Source organism: Micropterus dolomieu, linkage group LG07, assembly GCF_021292245.1.
Source record: "Micropterus dolomieu isolate WLL.071019.BEF.003 ecotype Adirondacks linkage group LG07, ASM2129224v1, whole genome shotgun sequence".
NCBI classification, from domain to species: domain Eukaryota; kingdom Metazoa; phylum Chordata; class Actinopteri; order Centrarchiformes; family Centrarchidae; genus Micropterus; species Micropterus dolomieu.
In genome coordinates this window covers 4,965,248-4,993,133 of record NC_060156.1, presented here as the reverse complement: position 1 = coordinate 4,993,133, position 27,886 = coordinate 4,965,248, and the positions used below count along the sequence as shown (strand labels likewise).

The 27,886-nt window shown below is 39.5% G+C and overlaps 1 protein-coding gene across 3 annotated transcripts in view; it reads right to left on the bottom strand.

The window, feature by feature from the left end:
• LOC123973725 (transmembrane protein 163-like) overlaps positions 1–26,028 on the bottom strand; it is a 66,918-nt gene extending 40,890 nt beyond the window's left edge. For all 3 annotated transcript variants that reach the window (XM_046053973.1, XM_046053974.1, XM_046053975.1), the window contains exons 1-2: positions 25,697–26,028; positions 19,097–19,216 (exon numbers count right to left, since the gene is read on the bottom strand). In XM_046053973.1, coding sequence (XP_045909929.1) covers positions 19,097–19,216; positions 25,697–25,898 — 322 coding nt within the window. In that variant the 5' untranslated portion in view covers positions 25,899–26,028. The remainder of the gene's footprint in view (positions 1–19,096; positions 19,217–25,696) is intronic.
• Positions 26,029–27,886: the final 1,858 nt, after the last annotated feature.

Here is a 27,886-nt window from a genome sequence, read left to right as displayed (position 1 = left end):
ATGCATTAGGTGAGGTGAAATGGTTATTGTTCGCTTCTTACAGTAAGTGGCCTTCCATAATCTGTCGACCGATTCATACCAGATCTCTGACTTCACACACTAACTTACAGTACATGATCCACTCAGTGTCTAAGTGCAGTGTGACAGCTTTTTTTGCCGGCTGTTCATTCAGTAAAACATCCTGAGTCACTGGTATAAAAGACTACAGGATTTTGTATCAGCGAGGATCATGTTTTTGAAACACACACACTCACAGGCACTCACAGGCATACTCTAAGTAGCCTTGGCTGTCGCCGAGAGGTGGCTGAAAATTGAGTGAAAATTAGTCCTTTGTCTCGTGTTTGAGGGTGTGTTTGTGTGTGTGTGTGCGCGCGCGCTGACATGGCCTGCTGCTTGGGGGATACAGACAGATCACAACAAAACACTTGCAACCTCTCAGGTTTAAATTGCAGCAGAGATGTAATCCAGGAGGAATTCAATACAATTTCTAACAACAGAAGCTGTACTGGTTCATAAAAAGTACTCATCTCAGACACTACATGCAATTTGCTTCAAATTTAGACTTTAGCTGCACGCCAGGACTAATTCTTGCCTACTTTTGTTGGTCATGAATGATATTCACTCTGACTGCCTCTATTTTATCTGTCTGCCTGACAGTATCGACATCAGACAATGCTTTGACTGGGTTGAGCACAGAGGAGGGTTTGTTTGTTTTCATACCAACCTGGCATGAGGGGGCAGTGGATTACTGTCTGCATTGTGCTTCCAGAGAGGATACTATGATTCAGTGGTGGAGAAAATAAATGATCCCAGAACTGACAAAAGTAACTTGTGTTAACTTTGGATGAACATTCTGGGAATTGTGCATTTAGCATGTAGCATTTAGCCTTTGTTTTCCTGCTGGCACTGTATACAATTCCTTTTTCATTTTCAGAGAATATTTCTGTTTTCAAGTTCAAGTTTAAAGTTTATAGCACATTTAAACAGCCCTAGTTGACCAAACTGCTTTCCAGGTTTAGAATACACAATAAATGTACATGACAAAAACAGTCAATAATGTCAATACTCAACTCTGTTTGAAGGCCAAGAGGTGGGTCTTTAGCAAGGACTTGAAAATGTTAGCAGTCCGAGCAATTCTTATTTCAACAGGTAAAGTATTCCAAAGATTAGGAGCAGCCACTGAGAAGGCTCAGTCACCTTTAGATTTTAACCTGGATCTGGGGACATCAAGAGCATCTGATTGGATGAGCTCAGTGCTTTGACAGGAGTGTGTACATGTAAAAGTTCTGGTAAATATGAAGGTGCCAACCCATTTAAATTCTTAAAAACAAAATTATAATAAAATAACAAAATAAATCCTAAAACGGACAGGAAACCAGTGGAGCTAGGCTAAAACTGGAGTAACGTGCTCACGCTTTTTAGTTCCAGTTAGAAGTCAAGCTGCTCAATCTGGACTAACGATGACGGATGACTGATCTACTCCAAATGGACGACTATATGTTCCTTAAGTACCAATAGCATCTACACAAGTACTTAAATCCCCAGGATGACAGAACACAACAACCTCAGTCTTACTTTCATTAAGACAGAGTAAGTTCTGATCCAACCATATTTTAAGATCTCTCAGGCAGTTAAGCAAGAACTGAAATGCGGATTTGTCATTGAATTTTACAGGCAAATAGATTTGCATATCATCCGCAAAGCAAAATGAAAGGAAATATTGTGTTTCTTGAGAATGGACCCCCACGGCAGCATGTACAGTGAAAAAAGCATGGGGCCCAATATGGATCCTTGTGGGACCCCACAAGAAAGAGGGGCAGCGGATGAAGAAAATTCACTGAGCTGAACAGCGAAACTCCTATCCAACAGATATGATCTGAACCATTTCAGGGCTGTGTCCCTAATGCTGTTTGTCATAATTTAAATGTATTTTATTATTAATGAAGAATTACATAGCCTGCAAGCTAAAGTAAAGGTCAACTGATTCAAATGAAGGTCAGCCTGCAGCTGTTTATATTACATATATAGTATTATATATTGCAATTCAGTAGATCAATGTCAGATCACCGTCTGCACCTTTAGATATTCCAGCACTTCATTTATTGAATGATGTGGAACACTTAACCAATGTTGAACCACCATTATCCAATTGGATACTTGCACAGCAACCTGAATATTTTCCACCAGAAATAACAATAGTGACAAACTCTTATCCCCATTTCTGCAAAGTATAGAATTGTCGAGTGGTGTATTGCAGCCATTCAGCGTCTCTAGATCAGCTGCTCCATCGGCGGCAAAATAAATGGTCTGTAGGGGTGTGACGAGATCTCATGCCACGAGAAGTAATGTAACGAACAGCAGACTATAGGGTAGTTAGACTTTTAAAAAGTATTATGAATTCTCATTAAATGATGATTTTAGTCTCGTAATATTACGACTTTTTCCTCAGCATGTCAGAGATCACAGAGATGTGGGAGAGATTCTGAATATGCAGAAAGTTTTGAACATGAGCAGAAAACCTACTGAAACACAGGAGCTATTCAAGTCCAGGAGTGAATTAAAATGAAATAACTTCTTATTGAGGTGATAAGGTGCCACAAAAAGGTTACTTCCCCAAACAAAAGAGGAGGGAAGACTAAATCATGACCGCATGTGTGTTGACTCAGCAGGAATCATATGAAATGAGAAAGTAGATCTACATGAGAAAACATATCTGAACGCAATAGAGGATGCATTATATATTATCCTTTCATATTTAAACGTCACCTGAATTTTGTATTTCCCTTTATGTAAATAAAAACATTTTCACCATAAATTGATGCAGAAAAGACTGATGCAGATTGTTTTTTGCCCTCAAAGTGTTTAATGCTTAAAATTTTCAATTGTTCTTCCTCTTTGCCATACCTTTACTTCTTCCCCTCTCTGTCTGATGTCACTAATTTTTCTTCTTTGTCCACACTGGACTCCACGACCTGATCTTTTTCTCACTATTTCTCACTCTCTGTGCCCATGCCTGTCTCTGTCTTTGCTTACTCTTTATAAAACCTTCGAATGTGTAACCGTTTTTGTAAGCACGGCGTGAGAGAAAGGGAGGTGCTGACATCGGTTTCAACAGATATACCTTGTTGCCTTCCAAAAAGATGAAGGAAGCGATCACAATTACCTGGTGGAATGAAGATAAATGGCATGCCTTTCTGTCTTTCCCACTCTACTGTTTAGTTTTCCTTTTTACTTGCTTTCACTCCCTCACTCTCATATAGCATCCTTCTTCCTATTTGCTTGTTCCATCAGTCCAACAGTATAGGGCTCAATTAAAAAAAAGCATGCATTAAGGGAAGAATTAGGCTTTCCCAGTCCCTTTTCCCTGAGGCCACCCTCGCCAATATATAATCCCAGGTAACAAATTGCAGTATGAGGAAACCCAGGCCTCTTGGTAATGGATCCATTCCAAGCATCAGTTTACCATTGATCATAGTGGAACTAGCTGTTGGCTGCTCAGGGAGTTTCACTGCCTGGTCTGTCGTGTTTTCCACTGCATGAGGCAAGAGAAGCTAGTAGGTCAATAAGAGTCCATTATAACAGCTCGATCCTCGAACCATTCATAAATTAAAAGCATGCTCTTAAACAAGAATTCTGCCAGAGAACAGAACATGGATGTGAAGTTAAAGGATTTCTTTCTGATTTTTAATGCGCTACAGCAATCTCTTTGATTTGCTGGTGACAAGTGGAGTGACGGCTGCAGTGGTGATCAGCACTTGGGGTCTCTCACAAGTTACATTCATTCATACATCATTACCCCTTTATTCTATATTATGTATCAAAGTGCTTTTCAATGATTTTTAAACAATTAGCAAAGAAAATAATAACATTTTTGAACCATCACAACAACCAACACAGTAACACAATCGAAATGGATTCCCCTCAGCTGTTAACCACCATGGTCTTGACTACAGCACTGCTGATGTGTGTGGTACAGTGTGATTAATTGAGCTGCTATTAATATTTAATGACATTCACAAGACTGTTCCTCTCATGTACTAATCAAATGCAACAGAACCAGAGCGACAATACAAGACAAAGACCAAGGAGGCATCATGTCCCCCAGTGAAAATCCTTCATAATCCTTGAGCTGCATTTGCACTTTGGTTCCCACAGTGACAGTAATGGTCACAAAAAATATAAATTTTCAGATACAGTGATAGTCCTTTAATTTGACATTATTGTAGAAATGATCTCAAGATCCCACCAGGAAGTGCTCTTCTTATCAGTTTTGTTTCAACTGTGATGAATATCTGAGCTGCATGGAGCTGTTTAGACTAGTTGTGAAACACTACACTGCGACACGGGATAGGTGGAACATTACAACCACACTGTGTGACTAACAAGAAATATCCTGAATACACACAAATTCACAGTCACTCCGACGCAGACATTCTCTTCTGACGGTTATATCTAATCGCAACGCACCACCTCACTTCTTTGGCTTTTCAGTGAGGAGTAAAAATAGTCAAGTGCTGCTGAGTGATAAAAGATAGGCTTCCTAGAAAGGCTGTCCTATAATTATGATGCAGATGAAGACTTTTTGACAGCCATGCAAATACACAGATCAAACAATGCATAGCTTCTGATAAAAATGCCGACCCAGAGTTCCCTGACACATCAACAGCAAGGTGAAGTGTGCCCGAGAGAAGTACTTAAGTACATAAAACTGTGTGCAAACACAGTATACTAGAAGACATACTAGTCAGCATCATTGCAGGGAATTTTCAGTGCTTACATACCTTTCAACCAACAGAGTTTTCCACATTATTTGTTTTTTTATCTTTATTTGTTAGTTCAAAGTAAAAAGATAGACAGAGTTCATGGACAACAAAGGTCCACAACTGGAATAAAACACATTTCAAATTTGACAGGTATGTGCTCTGGACCTTGGTCTGTCATGGCTTGAAAATAAATCTTTCCCTGCATCTGTCCTGAATCAGCCTTGCAGGGTTTTCAAAACAATTTCTCTTGAGAAGGGGATCAATAGTGTAGCATTTCTGCAGTGGGGCAGAGTATCCTCACTGGCTTCATCTTTAAAGCTGCAGCAGGCGACTTTGCATGTTGGCAGCACCAAATGGTACAAATGGGTGACCACCTAAAGGTTAAAGAATCTGTACCCACAAATAATACTAATTGCACAACCCAAATGTCCTACGAGGGAAAATTGTGGGGATGAAAATTTTTTTTTAGCTGTCATTGAGCTCATTTTGTTTGATTTTGAGGGCTTGTTTTTCATCCATAGGTTTTGATTTTTTGGGATTTAAAAGATAATAATCAAACAAGAAGTTACTCCAAATGGGCCAAAATATGTGACATCAAAAAAGAGAATGAATGAGTTGTTTCAAATAAGACCGTTGTACCTGACAGGAATGGCTGCCATAGAGTCACATTGGCCCATTAACCATGTCAAAGCCACTAAGCAGCGTGGTTGTAACATCTGACAAACTAGAGGTGGGATCAGAGAGTTAATGTAGTGTGAAACCTAAAAAGAAATCGTTTCAGCTGAGTACAAGGATGAGCAGCAATGCTGAGATGGACAGTATTACCTTTACTGGCAAACACTGGCCAAGCCTCAATCCCAGTGTACAATGAACAAAAAAGCTTGATTCTCCTTACAAAATGCCATGTTTGAGTTCTTTAGTTGTATTTGTCTTCTACATATGAGACAGTAAAGCCAGACACAATATTTCAGAGGGACTAGAAACAAATTCACGCTTTAAAAAGCAGGTCTTGAATCAGACAGAACAAATCCCTAGTTTAAATTCATGCTGTTAGTTACATTAGCTAGCAGTATGTTGCACAACGTGCATATGTGTCTATGTGTGCCTGTTTCAGCATTCATAATTTATTTTGTTCAAACACAAGATCTGATGACTGAAGCTGCGTAACAAACCGTGAATGACCACATGGTATCCTCTGAACATCAAGGGTTTATAGCACGGCACAGGTGTATGCAAATACATTTGTTCCAAGGCTTTGTACATAGACAGACATAACTCAGCATCATTCACATACCATTTACAGACATAACCACAGAATGAGCAGACTCTCTGCTTTGATGAGGAGAAACTTATATTGTATCCATCCTCGCTTCGATTCGACAGGGGGCTTCATTTAATCTCTTTGAAAAGTGCCTGTTGTGGTGGTGGTGCATGTGATCATGAAGGAGATAACTTTTAGCTACACAAGAATATCCATAGAGATATTTCATATCCCATGATCAGTTTGACTCAAACATTCCTAAAACTGGCAGGAAAATGTTCATCCTCATAAGCCAACTTTTAGTCAATACTAGCTAATCAGAGACTCCATGCAATATGACCTCTCTTGCTATAGACTTGACTATAACTACTGTAGGGCTGGTTATCACACTGTTTTGGTATCAACTGCAGTGTATTTGTAGCACTTAAATATATCAAATGCTGGCACTGACTTGGTAACTTTAGTCACATATTTGCTCAATAAAATTTTATTTAGGCAGAGTTCTTGTGAACCTACTTGTGTTTAGACAATATTTGAAATTTGAAGTTTGGGTTCCTTTGTTAAGTTAAAAACATGTTTTTAAAACACAAAGTAAGGTAAGTAAATCTTTGTTTTATCTGTAACAAAATTTATGTATCGTATCAGCGTAAGTATCAGAAAAATGTTAAGTGATACACAGCCTTAAAATGAAAGTCATTTTGAACAAGCTTTAGGTCTACAACGTGCTTTGAACTCACTGATAAATCCCACAATGTTAGGGATTTTTCATTTATCAGAATTTAAATGCCATGTTGGACAGGATGTATATAATAATAGCAAGCAAGACTTTTAACAGGAATCTACTTAATGACTGGTGCAGGCCTGGCCATGATCCACTGCTGGATTTAGAGGAATGACTGAGCCTAATAGAGAGGAAGAAAAATGGGTTTTGGGGGGAAACATTAGGACTGTGATTTATAACTGTGACATTATCCTCGGCCTTATAAAGATTTCATAACTATACAGACCAAGGGCCTGAGTAAAAACACACACACACATAGTGTTATCCCCAGATTAATGCCACACACCAAAGCAAACACTCAGTGGATGCTTAAGTCACTAATAATTAAGATTAGGCTGTCACATTAATTAATCAAATCCATGAAAGTGGAGTCATTTGCAAGAAAAAAACGTGTAAAAAGGTTACACCTTTATTTGTTATTAGCTTTCAAATTCAAGAAACTACTGGCAGTCTGATTATACTGCTTTACGACATTTTATCTATATCTTCCCCTTGCGTCATTCACTGCCGTGTGAGGATGGCACATCTATATGTGTACGTCTATGTATGAGTGTCTGTGTCCTCTTGGAGCTGAAGAGGAGGAGGGAGATGCAACTGAAGCATCTGGTGTGAGAAACTGAGAAAACTGGAGACAACCTCACTCAGAGAATCTTCAGGAAGTGTGAATAGCAGAGGATCTGTTTATTGTGACAGTGTGGTAGAAAACCATGTAGTTATAATGCAGTATCACTGCAGTGTATGATATCATACAGTAGTTTAGATTACAGCCACACTACATCTTACAAGTGCAACTGACTTAAATGCCTTAATCTATTAACGTCTACAGTATTTGGCACAACTGTATGGTAGTAAAGTTTTCAAAAAAAAACTTTTATAATTAACCAAGAACAAATTAATCAAATATTTAATAGTGTCTCATCCTTTATCCAGGAGCTTAACAAAAAAAACAACATAAGTACTGGTGAGTGGATTTCTGGTTAGCATACTACAAGAATTCAGGTGCAGTAGATTCATCTATAATTTTATAAATTAAGGAGAACAACAAAAACTGGAACAAACATATAGTTGGTGCAAAACAATGTTTTGTGTTGCTTTCACACCTAAAGTCAATTCAAGGTTCACTTGGTCCATACCAAGAGGATGTTACCTCTTAGTCCAGGTCCATTTTCACCATGAACCAAGGAGACTAAACAGATAACATGTAATATGGACAGAAAGGTAACTTATTCATTGGACTCTTTTTGTGACTGTCATCATGCATCACCAGTGTTCTACCCGATGTCATTCACAGGTCATCAAATACCAACACTTTGCCACGCCCTGCTGCATCTCACACAGACGCAGAGGGTACCCTTTAGCTGAACATAAACCCCACTCTCCTGGGTGAAAGTCCTGTGTTTGTTTGACCCATCCGTCCATCCGCTAAAGGGTACCTTGTGCGTCTGTATGAGATGTAGAGGGGCATGCCAAAACATTGGTATTTGATGACCTGGGAGTGAGGCAGTGTTACGAGGTTCCATGTAGAGAAATCTAATTTTGGAGATTAGCAGAATGTTGTGCAGTACTATTTATTGTATCTCATGTCACAAAGTGCTCATAAAGAAATAAAAGATTATGTGCATTATCAGTCGAGACTGCGACAAAATCTCATACATTATAAATAACAATGGGCGGATAGAAGTAGGACGAAAAAAAGTCTTTTTGTAGTGTAATATTACAAGGGGATAGCTACTGTAAGACAATTACGTTTCAGTCACTTTTTAAAGAGGAACTGCTGAAATACATGAACAGGGACACAAGCACATCTCTTCTACCTGACAGTTACCAAAATCAGCAGATGAATTTAATGATAAAGTTTAGCTTTTGAATTCATGCAAAAATCTTAGAATGCTGTGGTTGGTTTGCTTTCACACCATGAAACAAACTGCACCAGAGGTTTGTGGTGAGATCAACACCCTCTTTCTCAAGCTGCCTCTTTCCGGTTCTTTATTCACACACCAGAGGTTGTTTGATCCACACCAAACAGTTTTCATTCGAATGTACTTTTACCCACTTATATATAGAGGTCTTACAATCAATCAGTTTTTAAATGAATCTCCGTGATGTAGCCTGTCTCAAGTGACTGAGAGTATGTAGAGTGAGATTTACACAAAACAGCGAACATCTCAATAACCCCACTCTATCCCTGAGAAGTCAAAGTACCCTTGTCCCCATTCTGTCAACAGTAAGATACTATATAGCGATGCTGTGTACTGCTAAAGGCCTGTAAATCTTACACAGGCCAATTGCCATTCGTTATATAATTAATAGTAGATGGCAAATACAGTGTCAGCACATGCCGTCAAATCATGTGTTGTAAAAGACAGCCTTATCCCCTTCACCACACAATTAAATAAGGCGAAGAATGAGACGTTTAACCACTAAAGATTAACATACCAGTCAACAGCCAGTCTGTGGCCCAATTCTGCTTCAGTATACTCCATTGTCTGCCATTGTTTAAGTGTAGACCCTCAAATAATCAAAACCACAACTAAACCAGTCACTAAACACTGAGCAGGTATGTGGAGTATTATCCAATCATAAGTTATCTGTGAAAAGGACATTTGTGACGTGATCGGCCATATTTATTATTTGCATGTCTGTAATTCATGTGTAGAAAGAAAGGATTTAGGGCAGATTATCCACTGCAAATTCCTCCGTCATCTAATAAAAGCAAGCCAGTTTGAATAGGCATGTTTTAAAGTAATAGTGGGTTTCTCTTTTGGCAGCTGGCAGATAATCGGAGGGAAAGCTCAAGACATTTTACATCTGGACAGTAATTGAGGGAAATCACAACAATTGTTGAAATGGTTCTCAAGGATTTACTTGCAGAGTATATAAATGTACATGTACATATATATAAACACTTGAGAAATACAGCATGATTTATATAATTATGTATGTCTGTCTGTCTTTGTCTGTCTTTTAAACCTGAAATGTTTGCATGAATTTGCACACAAACGTATGCTCTAATTAGACAGTATATAAACAGAACACCTTCAAGTAATACCATCAACCCATCAATATATATATATATTTATATATATTAGGGCTGACCCCAAATAGTCGAAGAATCGATGCTTCGATGGGATCTCACAGTCGAAGCTTTGCAGCGAAACAACGATCATGCCATTTTGGCGATATCAATGTCTGATTTTACATTGAACTACCAGATTTCTCCCAATAAGTTAATATACTGCCTATTACAAAACACATTTTAACGTTTAACGCTGTAAATAAACATGTAAAAAAGAAAAAAACTTTCAATAAATGTTTTTAAAATGCGTGAATAAATCCAAAATTGTAACCCTAACCCTGGGCCGTCAGTGTGCATATGTAGGCGTAGCGTATATGTGTGAAGTGGCAGTGGAGGAACGCTTGCTGAAGAGACGGAAGCCTAGCTTCACTGGTGTTGTGCCGAGTTGTCCGCACCTCCGCAACCGTCGCGGTTCCTCTTTCAAGTAGCTGGAAAGAAAGTCCCGCGAGGAACCGCGACGTGCATGCAGTTGTCATGCAAAACTCTGCACAAGACCGGTGAATGGCAGGCGAGAGAGAGAGAGAGAAACGGGTCTTCAAAAAGCCACAGTTTAGCTGGAAATTTACAGTGTAAGTTGAATGAACTGAGACTGGGAATAGAGTGACTCAGCAGGTAGAGCAGGCTGCCCATTAATCGAAAGGTTGGCGGTTCAATCCCTGGCCGATCAGCAAGGCATGCTGCTTTGGCTGCTTTGGCTACAAATATTGTTGTGAAAATTCAGATGTTGTTATAGCGTATTATATATTCTATTGCAATAATAGGTAGTAGTCTGCACGTACTTTATTTTAAAAATTAAACATGCTACAGTAATTCAGTTGGGGTTGAAAGCTGGGATAACAGATAATACATGATTTAGCAGTAAAGTTGACCTTAAAGTGACAGCAGTGAGGATCATACAGTCCTTAGAGACTTGTCATATTATGGCACACATGCAGTAACATTTCTAATATTTCTGACATTTTTTGGAAATGGCATCAAAAACACAACGACACATTATGACAATTTGTAATCACAAAATCTATACACATCTGGACAGAAGCAGAACAATAGAAACTAATCAAAGAGAAAGCACAAACATAATTAATAACCATGCTGTATGTATGGTAATAGGTGCACATGCAAAGCAAACAATAAAAGGCCAAAACGCTAAAGGTACAGTTCACAAAATGGAGGAGGAAGGATTGCAGAGAAACAATGGGAAGTAAATTGTTTTGATTTCTAAGTCTGACACCATAGCACTTCAACCCCGCTGGCAACTTGGTATTTACCGGTAAAAATAGACAGCACTGGGAGGGAAGAAAAATCAAATTAATAAATTATTGTGTTTTCCACCATGAGACAGACAGTAGGCGGAAGCGAGGGTGGCTTTGGGTGTACGAGTAAGGTGGAGCAAGACAGGGAAGGACGAAGGAGATGGAGAGTTTGGGCGGAGAAGAAGAGAGGAGGGAAGTGGGTGGAAGCAAGGAGTTGGGGGAGTAAAGTAGAATTGGAACAAGGGAGGGAGATGGATATTGGTACTTTCTGCTGTGACTACCCAGATATGATGAATGGCCTGCAGATACCACTGTACAGCTGAATACAAACATCTCTATTGTGTACACTCATTGAGTCATCATTTGTTTTTGCCCTCGCTATGTTATTCTTTCAGATCTAGCAAATGAGATAGTGAGCAGCAGGAGTCAGCAAATGCATCTCTAATTACCACAAATTAATTCTAATATATTAATATAATATTATTATATTATTCTAATATTAATGCACTTTATCACGACTTAAATCTTCTGTGTGTTCATTCTTGTCTAGCATCTACTGCTTTGTTTAGCAAACATATTTTTATTAGGTCTAGTATTATTCTGTATAATTCTGTTGTTTGCAAATGAAGTTTTGAACTGTGATAGCAGTCTTGTCGGTCTACGAGTCAAACAAGGGTTTAATTGTACCCCCCCCCCCCCCCCGCACCCCAATCTCGTGACAAACATGTGGGTTTTCTGTGAAAGTTAAGCTAACCTTTTGTACACTCCCTGGCTTAGCTCCCCTCTCTCCACAACTACAAAGTAATGGCACAGATAGATATCCATAAAGTGATGGTTTATTTATAACAACGTTGGGCTTTTACTTTATGTATCTGGGTTAAATCACCGTATTCACAGCTCTACTGCAGAGACGGAAAGAACGGGAAAGCAAACAAGAAAACAGAGAAGAAGAGGAAACTAGAAAAAGAGAGGATTGAGAGGGATGCTGTGGGTAATCAATTATCTTCTATCTATCACTGGCCTATTTCCATCTTTATATCTACATCTATATCTAATCTCCTACTGTAACTTTCTCTATCTTCTTTTATCGCACAGCCTTTTTATTATTTTCTTTCTTTTTTATGTTCCCCTAGTTTCCGTCCTTCTTTCCCCCAATCTTTGCCACTCCCCCCTATTTCTTTCGGCCTCATTTTCTCACTCTTACCCTCCTCTATCTCTCCTGCTCTCTCCCTCTTTTACTCCCTCTGCAAGCTTCCCATCTCCTTGCTCAAACATTAAGCGGTTGTTGGCAGTGCCCCTGATTGATCATTTGTGGCAACCTATTAGTTCACAAGCCAGCTCCTATAGCCTGTGAGACAATCTGAAAATCATCCTTGTTGGTTATTTTCTAATAAGAAGCAGCGAAAGGCTGAAAAAACCTCTTCTCTGCAGTTCAACACAAAGGTAAAATGCAAGTGATCCAGCGCAAAGACGCATCAGTGAAATAAAATATAAATTGAAGTAAAGGTAACCAGTCGTCTGTCCAGGTGGGAGTTTAATTAATCTGGCAACAATTTTAATACTTCACGCTAACAATTAGCAGTTAACTCACTGTTTAACGATGGTTAAACCAAATACACACAAACTTAAAAGTACCCTGTTGAGTTTATGGCCACTAGGAGCGCTGTGGAGCAATGTTTTTTATGAGTGGGTCCCGTTTTGCACGTGTTTTTTCAGGAAGGAAATGTAACTTACTCATGTATTAGGCCACAAAGACACACATACAGTGCATTGACAGTGAAAGCACACAGAAGCTTTGTTTTGTTTGTTTATAAGAAAACTCCACAAGGCATCTTTAACCAAAAGGATGATGGTTTGACCACGGCCTTATCTTTCTTTTAGCCTGTCTTCCCCAGAAAAATGACCAAATAGGTAGTTTGTGCAGCACGTTGTTATGACCCGTATTTATTGTGGCAGTGACCTCTAGAGGCTGTGTGACGGCGGTCCACGTAAGGAGACGGATGGGGTGGAAGGATGGGTCAAACCAACCCAGGACTTTCATACAGAAGAACGACGTTTGAGTCCCATGTGAAACCATGTAAATGGTGAGTAATTTTGATGTTAAATAGTTACTGACTTTTGTCACCTGACTGATGTATTTATTTGAACCCAAACCGTTATGTTTTCCGAAACATGTTTGCCTAAATCTAACCAAACTGCAACAGTTTCAACGTTAACCGCCTGTTTAATGTTATGTGACTTGCGTCACTTACACATCGTAGTTAAGGTCCGGTCGCCTGTTCCTGTACTGGTTTAGGAAACACTAATATGAGTCGTTTTGGGACGCATGGATAAAAAGCCTGTTTTATTGTTTAGGTTGGAGGACTTGTGGCTTTCTTTATTAGCTGGCAATAGTACATGTATGGAAGTATGAGAAACAGAATTATCAAAGTAGAGGGTGCAAATTCCTCCTTGTCCATTAACCTGTTATAACAAGTTCAAGTTCAAGACCTTTATTTGTCCCAGAGGGGCGATTAGTTTTGCAGGATAACTTGTTATGTGTTATTTCATATTCACCAGGAAGGGGAACAAGAAGTAATGGGGAAAAATTGAAACTGCCAATGACTTCTAATCAATGAAAAATATCATAAACTAATGCTGACATGAATGCAGTATACTAAAATGGCAGGTCTCAATTATCAACAGCATATAATATTGTCTCGGGAGTAATATTTGTTGTCTCAGACCCTTATTTGCATACAAGGTGGGCGGTAGTGTCTGCTGCAGTATCATTTTGGATCTTTTATTTAAGCAGAGAAACAAAGGATATCGTTGTCATTTTATGTTTTTCTCAGATGATGTATATTCTATTTTGGAACAAAGCTCTTCCATCAACTTGGAAATGTACCATCATGATCCATGTGTTCACGTGCCTTACTGCCCAACACACCAAGCAAATGTGATGTCATCTTGTGGTTTCCTGTGTTTGTCCCGTTGTCACGTTTGTCAAAGTTCATCGAATTACTCCTGGCCAGTTTAACGCCAGCTGTACAGCACAATAACATACCCACTCCTACCTCTTGAAGTGTGGTCTCTGTGCGCCTGATATGTCTGATAAAGCTTCGACGACTTGTACCACTTTCACAGGTGAATACCCAGCCAAGAGAGCACAAAAGAAAGCTCCTCAAGTAAGGTTGTGCAGAGCAGCCGTTTGTGACCAAGACATTCAAAGAGTCAATACCATTGAAAGTAGAGCAGTAAAGGATTGGCCCTTGAACCCCTTATTCCTTCTAAATGTTAAAATGCTGCTAAAGGTCACAGAAGGCCAAAGAATCTTTGCAGTTTTCCACAGAGACAAAAAGGGAGATAGAGGAGGAGAAGCATAGAAAAACAAGAAAGAAAACTAGAAAGGCTGGCAGAAACAGGATAAAAGATATATGTGTAGATAAAGATGACTTTGACTTTTAACTTGCTTTATTAGGGGTGGTGATGGTGCAGTGGATAAGACATGTGCCTTTGGTGTGAGAGACCCATCCACCAATGTGTCCCTGAGCAAGACACTTAATCCCTAGTTGCACCAGAGGCGTGCAACCTCTGACATGTACAGCAATTGTAAGTCGCTTTGGATAGAAAATGTTTTGTAATGTATTAAAATTTGTCCACCAGAGGAAAACTCATAAAACTATGTCCAAGGCACTCCTCTACACACTTGATGGAATCAAGCCCTCGCTTAGAATATATTGAATCTAGTTATACCAATAGAGGAAAAATATAAGGTGAAATAGTGAGAAAGCACATAAAAAGGAGGTAAAGAAAGTAGAGGGTAAGGAAACAAGCTGATGGAACCTAAAAGATAAAAGATGGAGGATGGAGAGTGAGCGAGAAAGAGAAAGTAGGGCACAGGCGGGAGGAAACGGCACACTGGTGTTCTTTAAAGTTGAGCCATCACAACCACTAAATCCCCAAAGCTGCCTGCGAGGACTCATCTTGCCTCATCCCTTGGTACCGTCGCACCTTTCAGAGCTTCACTCCACACCTCCTTATCCATCTGTCTGGTCCCCCTGCTCTCTTTCACTAAGTTGTCTCCTCTTCAGCGCACAGCCTCTCCGCTTGCCCTTCTTTTTTTTTACCCCTCTCCGAGCTGTGTGGTGGCATGGAAGAAGGTAGCGTTGCATTCATTTATTAATTTCCTAACCTCGTCCCATACTCTAGAGGCTGCAGTCTGCCCTCTGTTCTGTCATTCTTTCTTTTGTCTCCCTGTAGACGGACTGTCCCCTGTCAGTTTCAGTGGTTCATATGTTTGTGGGTCTTCTTCTGTTTAAGTCTCTATGTTCAAACTCTTTGTCTCTGTCAAACAATGCTGATACACATGCACATTTTAACAGCAACAGGAATGCCATTCACAAACTAAAGGTTATCCATCACCTCGGTGCTGTACTAATTCATGGCAGTGTTCATATAATAGTTTCACTGCAGTTTCATATAAAGAACAATTGCTCATATTGCAAAGTAATTCTACAGCTGCAATAACTGCGTTTTTACCACTTGGGGGACGCGGAAACAACCTGTGAACATATGGCATATTTCACTTTTTAAGCTGATATAGCAAAGCTTTTAAGCTGAAAGCAGCTGCAAAAAGACACTATGAGCAGTGAGAGAGAACTAAAACAGTAAAGTTACAGGCAGCGAAACCAAAACAATGAGCAGGAAGATGGTATAAAACTGCATAGAGCTAAGGAGAGCTTTAGAGTCTGATGATTCTTCTCTGTGGGTTTGCCCTTGTGAGTCATGTGATCCATTGCTAATATAAAAATATGTATTACATCTCATTTTAACTAAAGCAAACATTTTGTAATTCAGTGCTGAATCCTGTTTGTCTGACTGAATAAACTACTGAAGGTGAGATCTTATGTACATTTCTGGCTAATTAATGGTGTATTATGGTTAATAACTTAATACAAAACATTCATTATATTTGTATTTCTTCAAATTAAACTTAACTTTTGTTGAGTAATAGTCCCTTTTGATAGTTTCTATCAAAAAAGTGTGAATCCATACAGCTGCATCGCTTAAAAAAGCAAATTTGTGCTTAGTCAGCCCATCAATGATGAGACAAAAGATCTGAATAGACTGGGATGCATCGTGACTTGAAGCTGATGCTTAGCCAGGATGACAAAGCAACATCCAGTGTTGCACACACAATAGTACGATGCAAGTAGACATGCTCTATATCATAAGACAACAAAATGTGTGTTAACTGTTGCAACATACTTTCACAACATCACAGCGATGGCTGAGGTTCAGTACAGTGTATAGTTTGATTAAAAAAGATTTTTTTCCAGATCTGAGATTGTGAGGTTTAGTTGCACAAAGTACATAAATGCATGTTTATTACATAGTGAAGTGACATCAAAGCAGTAAAAGACATCATGTGAACTACAGAAAAACTAAACTAAAAACATGGCTATAGACTTCAGGGAAACTCCCCACTCAACCTCTCCAACAATAATCAAGGCCTCACCTATTGAGACAGTGGAGTGTTACAAGTACGTAGGAACAAAAACTTGAACTTTGACCTTAACACTTCTGCGGTCTACAAGAAGGGTCATCAGAGGCTTCGTTTTCTGCGAAGATTGAATACCTTTAATTTGGACAAAACTTTAATGACTCTATTTTATAAATCTATGACCACCCTCTTTTGGAGGAATTTGTTCTTCTCCCCTCTGGGCAAAGATACAGATTCCCAAGAGGAAAAGCTAACAGATAAATTTGCACTGAGCTTTGTTCATGTCTCATGTATGTTTGTTTTAACCTTATTGCAAATCAAATTTCCCCTGGTATGACAATACAGACTGAATTTAATTTGATTTGAACTGAATTGAATTGAATTGATCATCTTTATTGTTGTATACCTTCGGGGACTCAGTCTTACTTCCGCATAAATGGCCTTAAAAGTATGAAATTGTTTAGGATGAAAGTATGACAAATTTAGGAATGGATCTATCACCCATTTCAGAGCGGGAACAACAGTAGCTAAGGCAGCACATTGTAAGGTTTACTCTCAGTCTGCAGTTTGTTACCGCTCATATGTGATTAAAGCCTCTACCTGAAAGTAAACAACACAATTTCACAGCATTTTCACAGCCACATTTTTGTCAGGAAATGAGTCTTCTATGCTCCTCCATGGTTTAACTTGTAGTTAAGTGTTATATATTGCTCAAATTGTTTTGAATTACTCCAACAAACACGACTGACACACAAACACAATCTTCATCAGGTCAGTGTGTGTAACAAGCACATGCTCTTTGTCAACTTACTGCTGGAAAAAAAGGTATAATCTGTTTATGATTCACTGATTTCAAGACATTCTGTTTTCCTTGCTTTCATAACTGAATAAAAAAACTTGTTTTTAAAATACTACAATTGCAATGAGGCCCACATTGAAAATGTGTGTTAGCTGCGGGATCAATTAGCTCTGAGCTTTTCTTTCATGTGTCACTTTGTTGGTTATATACACATTTGTTATTTACATCCTGGATGTGTTCGCTGGCAGTCTTTGCTCTTCAAAAAAAGCTCAGAGTACCACCACATTCAAATAAACATTAGCATTTCAGGTAAGCAAATATTGTGCTAAAACTTGAAATCCATCAAAAAACTGCTTTTATCTTGCAGATAAATAAGTAGAAAATGTGTATTTCATTTGAATTTATGTTTACTTTTGTGAAGTAGCATCTGGGACAGACAACAGACAACAATACAAACTATAGCAACAGTTTTTTACCTTTGTAGAACAATGTAACTCAGACCATCTGCATTTATCCCAACTCCACATTGTAAGAGGGAGGTTTGTAAAACTTACTACATGTTTGCACTATTACTAAACAGACGTTTAGATGACAACATCTCTGAGTCAACAGGGAAGTGAGAATTAAACTGCCACAATCAGTCTTGTCACTACTGCATTGCACATAAACTGTTAACAAATGTTAAGGACTGCTCTTCATTTATAGGGTGGGGGATCATCAAAAAACCTTTAAGCACTGGGGAGGGACTTGTATTTTTATTGTGGCAAGAGTGGAGAACCTTACAACTTTTAAATGGTTGCATTTTTTATTTATTTTATATACATATTTTCTTTTCAAAATACTAAACTCTTCCACACCTACCTAAACCTCATTGAACCTCAGTGCGGCTGGATGATCCGTCACAGAATTCTTAAACACCCCATTTACACCTGGTATTAAAATGTGATCGGTATTACAGATCTGTAAAGTCATCTTCATAATAAACGATCCAATCTTGTCTTTGTGTTTACACCTGGTATTTTAACGCATTCTTTTTATCCTCTTTGAGATCAGATCTCTGTCCTCCAGAGCAAAACCTGTTAGTGAGTAATTTGAGTTGGTAAATTTACCCCAGACTCCCTTAAAAAAATCACATAGTTTTGTGAGTTGTTGAGTTAGGGGAAACTTTATTAAAAAGCCTACATTAGGTTATTCCTTTCTTTGTATAAAAAATATTGTGTCAATTTGTCCTGGTGTGTTGCAGTACTGGCGTGTAAGCTCCTCAGTCAATAGATATATGCATTTTAACAGCAGATCAGTTGCATTTTGCTTGCTTTTGTTTGTGTTGGTGATAATTCTCACTCCCTCCGTTCTGTTTACTGGTCAGCATCTTATTTTTGTTTCAGACCTGGATAATGGTTGGAAAAATGTCAGTCTTTACCTTTTATTTTCACCAGTACTAGCTAGTTTTTGTGTGAATATAATAAAAAAATATGGTTATTTAAGGTGGAGGGAGGGTCGTGCATTGTCCCTCAGTCACTCAGGGAGAATCAAGGAAGGTCAAGATAAAAAACAAAACGAAGTCACCCCCTAGCCACCCCACTAGCAACCACCACCCCAATAAACAACAAACAGCCCCATACTGTATAGCACTTTAATACATGTTGCATGCTTATGACTGAGTGTTTGAAATGCTTACTGAAAGCTGCCACCGCCAGTATGAGTGTGACCACGATGGAGACCCAGGAGACCCAGAGTGCCTTCTTCCTGTAGCTCTGAGCCTCGTGGGGCTTCAGACGCATGCTGCTCTCGAGGAGACCTGCAGTGAGACACACAAACACTGTTACAAGGACAATTCCGCCTTTCTTCTTGTGATGTTCGTTTTATGTCACGTTTTATCGTGTGACCATTTGAGCACTTTTCAAACACTTACTGTAGACAGGAAAAAGATTCTCTTAAATCTTGAATAATGAGTACTTGGTTCACTGAAACATAAAAGTACAAGCTTGTGAACTCATCTAGGAGGCCCACAAGGCATTGCTGGAAGAAACACTGAGCTAAACATTCTGTTGCTGAACAATTAATCGTTTTCAAATCGAAATTGCGATTGGAATGAACGTGATTAGCTAATCGTGAAGACGGCGAATAAAATGTAGGTTAATTATACAGCACATCTGGCCCGTTTTAAATAGTCATGCAGTTACAAATTCATTCCGTTGTCATCCTTTTGTGACAGACCTGCTCGTCAGTCACGAGTGCCATGCTCCTCCTGTTAGGGTCCTACTCACCAATCACAGCGGACACAGGGCGTGTACATTACAAACAAAACTAGAGGATAACGCGGGATAATGGTGCCAGCTGAACCGACTCAGGCCCCATCCACACTACTGCGTTTTCGAATTAAAAAGACCTTTTGCTACGTTTGCACCTCCCGTCCAGACTACAACGATGAAAACGAAGCCTTAAAACGGAGAAGTTTGGAAACGCTGCCAACCCCGTTTTGCGTTTCAAAACTCCGGAGGGCGTTTTCAGTCGTTTTGATGTGGACGGAGATCAACTCCAAAACGCAGCGGAAACGCTGGTGTGGACGGAGATCGTATTCGTTTTAAACTAAAACGGAGTAGTGTGGATGGGGCCTCAGGCAGCAGCTGTGCCGCGGTTTTGTCCGGTCAACTCACACTGAAGTGTTTCAGCAGTGGAGCGTTTAGCCTGCACGTTGTGAATGTGTTGTTAATTTGTCATTTTGTGCGCTTCAACTACGGATAATGGCTCTCTGTGAACCTTTTCCATTCCGCTCTCTGCAGGCTAACGTTACATATCCACATGGAGCATTTCAGAATAAGAGCGTTTTACCTGTCTGATTTTGCTGATTTGTTCAGATTTTGCTTATTTGTCTGTTTTAACTGTGTTTATTATTGATGTACGGTCTGGAGTCAGCAACGGGCGTTTTATTTTGAAAATCGGCCGGATTCTCTATGCCGTTCTGTGTCTGACGTCCTGCCTGGTTCATCTGCTCTGTGCTGCGTGAATATTGAACTTTAGCAAATCCCAAATCGAATCTTAAGCGCAGTACCTGGCAAATTGCAATTAGATTTCCCCCCCCAAATTGTTCAGCCCTATGCTAAACATAGTTTAAATTCGGCATTTTGGCATTCAATTCAAAATTTGGATCAGTAATTACATTTGGGATTTTGGATCAATGCCAGAAGAATGGTGTGTTCCTTTTATCATGAATAATGTGTTCAATGTGCAAGACTAGCCTGTGGGCATAATGGTATTTCGAAATGACATGCAACATCAACAAAACACATTCCAGTGGCCATAACATAGCACCCTGAAATGAGAGGGAGTCAGAGGTCAGGCTCTGCTCAGTACATGCTCCATGAACTGAACGTTCATAGAAATGTTTTGTTGTTGTACCAGCTATAATCAATCCAATTCAAGAGGCTCAAGAGACCTATCAGTGAGCTTCAGTTTCTGCTTTTAGCATTAATGGAGCCGTTTCTCCCACCTTCTATGCATCCATCCTGTTAGATAATCTTCCACACCTAATGCCAGGGGACCCTTATTATACTGCAGATTACAGGTCATGAGTGAAAGCTCAGGGGCCGCTTGTCAAGCTTAACTGTCTTTGCTGACCTTCACAGATTTAAACACAACTCCAAGAGCCTCCACAGTACACCTGTGTCAGTCCACCACGCTGAGCACTCACGTCTACAGACCGTAACCAATCACAGTATCTCACGTTCACAGAATAAATCAACAAAAATCAGTCTTTTGTCACGTGTGATCGTGAGAACAAGAAAAGTCTGCTGTTGTTAACCAACCTTTATAGCTTTTTAAGGTACAGTTTCCTTCTAAGGGACTAAACAAAGAAGGTGTTAAAGCAGAACACTCAGTATAACGTCCCACATACATTTCCTAGTGGCTCGCATGCCTGTTTCTTTGTGAGAAGTCTTTGCCTGAAGTCACAGACACAACAGCCCTGATTCTGAACTGCCTGAAGCGGTTCGATTGTCATGAAGCGTGAGGCTGGCTCTGCAGAGTCATGAAATATTTATAAGCCTTAACTTTTACCATCCAAAAGAGCTTTCAGTGCTATCAGTTATCATACTATCCAGAAATTTGTCTCAGGGACCATATAGCCAATCACCTGTGAACTGCGCTGAGAGACAGAGGATGTTTCCTTTTTCAGACTCCAAGTCTGGCCACAGGCAAATAATGGGAACAAATTAAGGGAAAACAAGGCTCTTTTAATCATTTAACCTACTGAAATGCTGTAGAAAAATCTATTCAGTAATCATATTAGGAAGTTACTTGAATAAGAAAAAAATAGAATACTGACTATGTGTACTCAAAGGGAAAATAACCAAAAGGGTTTGTCTTTGTTTTGCCCGGTTCTATTTTTTAAGGCTTTTATATATAAAAAGGAATTTATATGCTTTTATTTTTGAATGGAATTTATACCAAGAACAACAATGTTGGATCATTATTAGCCTAGGTTATGACAAAATCAACTGTTTAAACATTTGGCACAAGTTAACTTTGCGATCAACCACCTGACACAGGACAACTAAGCCTACAAAACATATTTAGAAACAATATGACGTGACTTACAGAAAAACACACACAAAACAGTCACTAAATGACAACATGATTGGGGGCCAAGACGACTGTGCATGTGTGTGTTTGCATCAAAGAGGGAATCATTCCAGAACAACTGCTGATAGAGAGATAATAAAGTCATGACTGTTTTATATAGTAAAAAGCCTTTTATACTCAAAACAACTGAAGACTGAACCAATTTTCAAACCATTTTAAGACTTAAAGGAGAGCTACGGTGTTTTAGTGTTGCACTTGTATAAATTTGGGGGAGCTGTAAAAGACTACAAGAGTGGTAAGAATCAGTGCAGCAGAGGAAGAGATACGCTTACTTTTAGTCCCTATGAGCTGCGCTCCAAAAATCCCTGATACCATGTTTCCCAAAACTGCAACCAATGGCATCCTTTCGTGAAGCCCTTCCTTTATGGTGAACAGCTACATATTTTAAACTCTTCTGTTAGGAGTCTTTAAGCTAAAGATGAGATGAGCTAAGAGACTTTACAGACTTCTCAGACTTGACAAAGAAAAATATATTATATACTGACTTGAGAACTGATCTTTATGAGTAAAATCAGTGGAGTTTGGACATACAACATAGTTTATTTTGTACACTCAACATTTGTGCCCTCAATCATACGATCTTGTATCCCATGTGACGAAAATGTACCTTTAATCAATACTCACACTAAATTTGTCGCCTTTATTTGATTTAATTGTCTTTTGTTTGTTTTTTTGTCTTTACATTTCTTCCCATTTTTCTCACAATGTGGGACGACCAGTTCAACCTCCATGCAGCTCTTTGCTCTTGTTAACTCCCAGTGTTTGTCTGGTGTGGGTGTAGACAGAAGGAGACAGAGCATCCAGAGGGAGTTTGTGCTGCTACTAGGACACGATCCCTCACCAACTTCCAACTGTTTTTGATGGACTGCCAGACCCTTGCACTCCAAGCAATGTAGTACTGCAACTGACTTTAGTTTCGTTCTGGCAATTTTTATGTATCCGGTCACAAAACTTGAATGAACCTGTTATGATGCATCCTGTGAAAAATATAGTTGTTGATACTAAAATGTACAGCTCATTTACATCTGTGTTTCTATGGGAGGTCAGTCTAAAAAGGTCAACTTGACATCTTCAGTATGCTGTATATTTACTCGTCTTACATCCAGAATTTATTACATTTAGTGTTATTCTCATTTTGAGTCATGTTATGGTAAAAACCCATTCACCCTTTGATTTTCACCATCTAGCTGAAATTCCTTATACCTTTTTTAAATGTTGGTAAACCCGCTAAAAATAGGAAATTGACTCATTTCACATTACCAGTAGACGAGTTTGCCTTTTCAGTTTTTTTCTGATGTGTGAAAATAAGGTGTAGCCGCGGTCTGGTTGCTGTTTAACAGCATCACCCGCGGCAGGTCGACAGGTGTGTTTACGGTGTTTGTGTGCCCTTAAAAGACATCACAGTGCGGATATAAATTCACAGCTGACGGACTGTAGCCTAATACTACATAAACATATGGATGAGACGTTTATAGACATCACGCTGAAGACAAAAGCCAGATGTTTGTGGGTGTTAATAGGTTCGTTGGTCCAGTGTGAAATGGAATTTAATCGGGCTGTAGTTGATTTCTTCGAAGATATGAAATAGAAAACCACATGGCTTGTGCTTAAAGGGAGCTGAAAATCATCTGGAAGTCTTCCATCAGGGCCAAGAGCCAGATCACTGTGACGTATATTAAGTCACACTGTGCAACTATGTGTGCGTGTGTGTGTGTGAGCATGCAGACTCATGTAAATGAGTCCCAGTGCGTGTTTATCTGTGTAAATAGCCTTAGAGAAATGTGCATGTGTTTATTTTAAATATGGTGTGTACTGCATGTGTGAGGAAGAGAAAATGTGCCTTATTTCAAACAATAGCAACTAATCATGTTGTGTGATGTACTGTATTTGACATTTGTCTTGATTGTACAACACACATCTTACAAGCTCTGGACTTGCTCTGCTAATAGCTTGCTATGTTGTAGGAGGCAGGTAATTTTCTATGGGTATTAGGAGAGTTTCCAGCCAGGGTTGCTCACGTTGAAAATATCCATCATACTATACAAGATTCATTTTTTATGTATGGCTGCACAAACAAAAACTGAGTTCACTAAATTTGACATACAGCATCCAATGGAAGCTACTCAAAAAATGTCCTGCGGTGTCCAAGTTTTATACCTGGATGAAAAACTAAAGGACATATATTTAGCTTTAAACAATTTAGCTAACTAGCTAACCAGCATATGTGTGTGTGGGTGGGTGGCAGAGGGGGGAAGTGAGACAGCAGAGCTTTGCTCACATGATCCCTGGCTGGGGGATCAGACAGAAGGCGTATACACACATCTCTCACGTACAAGTTTGTGTGTGGGGGTGTATGTCTCTCTCTTCACACTTGTCTCTGTTAGACCTTAGTTTTCTAAAAATAATTAACATCAACCATGTAGATCAAAAGGCCGATTACTCACACACACACACACACACACATACACAAAAGCTATGTATTACTTTTTAAATAATCTGAAAGCATGCTCCTATTGTCTGTCATCATATCATAACTAGATGGGTAGATGGAAACCGCTGGCCTTGATAAGCACGATCAGAAGACTGCAGAGGTTTTCTAAAAGCAACGTCAGGGACATTTATGTAAATAGGAGAGAGATGAGAAAAGCAGGGGAGGGAGATGTGAATGTGAGAACATTACCTCACCTGGCAACAGAAGCGAAGTTACACAGTAAGTGATTACATACATTTAAATTGGCACTCGTGATGGTTACTTAGTACTACTTAACCTGTTTAAAACATTGCATAATGACATCTATGGTTTTAGAGGAGCTTACTGCATGCCTGAGAAAATAACCCTTGTGATGTCATTAGGGTTTGTCATGCTTTGGGTTTAGAGCCTACAGCTGTTTGAGAGAAAGTCTGCATGGCAACCTCAAAGTGTGACGTTGGAAACCATGACCCCTAAACCGTGACCATAAACCAGGCATTCATCACAGTTCAGGTTTTGGAGCTTGAGCCATAGCAGGGACTAAAAGTCAGGATATCTCAGCTCTCTGCTGTTGATTTTAGACCACTGAAAAAAAATCTGTCTCACACAAGTTCGCTGACTTTATGGAAGTGCAACGCTATACACTGGAGTACCTCTTTATGTGTTCAGTCTTCTTCCTAAGAGCTCAAATCTGCCAACTGACCAGTGTCAATTGTAGGAAGAAGACAGGAACAGTTAAATTAACATCTTTCTTCATTCTGACCTTCTTTTTCAGTTCAGACATCAAGCTGATGCTGTAGATTGATTCCAGCTCTTAAATAAGCCAAATCCAATAACGTTGCATGTGTAAAACTGAATCGATCAAATGAATGAATGAATGGCTTTAAGGACTAGCAGTGTTTTAAGCTTTGAGTTCATCTTTTGCTTTACTCTAATCTGAATCCTGCTGATGTAGGACTACCATAAATTATTCAAATAAGAGCCAGACTAAAAATACCTCACATGGGTAAAAATACCCCTCCAATCTCCCCAGGGGCACACACACACAAACATGAAACACACACACACGCACACACACAAGCACACGCACATTTCACTTGCATGCATATCCATAACTTTTAGGAACCAAATCCAAGCGCCAAACATGCCAGAGATAGATGAAGTTACCTTCTCCCTCCACACTGTCTGTGATTTTCATCTCCTGGCCCGCGGTGAACGTCTCTGACTGGCTGGGGGGTTTGGCTTGGTGGTGATGGTTGTTGGTGAAGCCATCCGGGGCGCACTGGCCGTTCCGCACCGTGGCCGGGCAGGGATCCACAATAGTCGGGTCTGGGACAGGGTAGGACTCTTGGGTCACCGGGTCTGTCATTGTTGCTGCAGTTACTGTTTTGTTTTAAGGCTCAAAGGTAGAGAAAGATGATGATGGAAAAACAATTCAGGCCGGTTCGCTAAGTGCAGCAGCCATCCAGCGCGTCCAATATGCCCCCAGTGTCGACTCAGTTGCGCGGGCGGGGGACGGGGTGGGGGAGAAGAGATGGCGATAAGAGAAGATGAGAGATAAAGGATTTATCTCCCCAGCATCAGCAGCGAACCAACTCCTTCAGTGTGAACTCAACACAGCTCTGCAGCCTCAATGTAAATGCCCTGTCCGGCTGAGCCAGTTAGAGACAGTTGGAGAGGGTTAGATGCGGCGATGCGATAAATTGCTGAGATCTGCTGTGGATCTGGCAGGCGGTGCCAGCAAGTTGTTTTTTTTCCCCCTCCTCCTCTTCCTCCTTCTCTCCTCCTCTCAGATCCCAGCATCTGATTCCCATAGACCACCACATAGAATAATCTATCCTGAATCACTCAAGCATTTTCAAGTTTTTTCTGCAAATTACCTTTGATTTATATGCATGAAACAAAACTTTAACGACACTTAGCGAGCCGTTATCAACATCTAAAGTAAAAAAGCCATAGGCTATTGTTTTTATGGATTACCCTATTAGCGCCACATGGCTGCTTTATCAGTGTAATGCTTAGCATATTTATCTAATTATAGGCTATGATAATTTGTTTAGTTTACATCTTTCTTGATAGTGAATTTGCCCTCAAATCCCAGATTCGCCATATTTACCCATGGTTAACAAATTATCCAAACGAATGGAAATCAGATACTGTCGCACATTAATCTTTTTATTACGCGATCTATAAACAACCAGCCTGAATTCTGTTTTGACGCTCAAGGCGTTCACGAGGCTACAACAATTAGCCACCAGGTGGAGCCAAAACGCAGGCTTATGAGCAGTTGTGGAGACGAGCTAATGGAAAAACATTTCAGCAAAATATCAGTCAACTTTTTGACTGATTATTATGTAAGTCAGAGCTTTGCATTTTATTTTAACACACACACATACATACATACACACACACACACACACACACACACACACACACACACACACAAACACCCTTACTGTTTTTTTATTTTATTTTATTTATTTGATGAACCATATGAATTGAATTCACAACACACATTCACACACTTACAGCTTTATTTATTTATTTTCTTTTTAATTTTTCTTTAAAAAAAAATGTAACACTCAACACATACTTACTGTTTTATTTACTTTATTTAATTACTGTATGAAATGAATTTTTCTTTTGTATTATATTTTAAGCTTTGGCAATATTGTAGTTTGACATTCATGCCAATAAAGCTCCATTGAACTGAATTGAACATCATAACTGCATCATCCAAACATGCACCTATCATAAACAAAACTATGAACACAAAACTCTGAGCATAAAGGCAGCCACCTCAGCTGCACAGATAATGCTGCTTTAACTGTTAGCCTACTTTCTGCTTGTTTTATTGACTAGGTAATAAATAACCAGGGTGTCCCGGCAGCAGCCTTTCACCTGCTGGTCATTGGTTTCTGGCTGAAGGCGGAGAGTCAATTTGCTCTCAGTTACTACAAGAGATCTCGGGCAGCAGAAGCACATGTTTTCCCGAGTGTAATCATAAGGATGAAGGTTGACATTCATAATCATATTTTACCAAAGGATTGGCCCGATTTGAAGCAGGTAGGCACTGAGAGACACAAGCTCATTAAGGATCTGAGAGGTTTTTAGCCTGGAGCCTCAGCGTAAATCCACACAATCTACAGGCTAGATCTGAGTGGGTTTTAGAAAAACACATCTGTCTTTGTCTGGCAGGCAGAGCTCCTCCTTGAATGTTACTAAAAGGCAGTAAAATAAAATGTACAGACTTTTCCAGTTGGAGTGTCAGAAGGGAGTTTAACAGCTCACTCCATAAATCTGTGTTTTCTATGGATGGTTAAACTTTAATCAATAGGTGGCTGTGGCCTTGCTCTT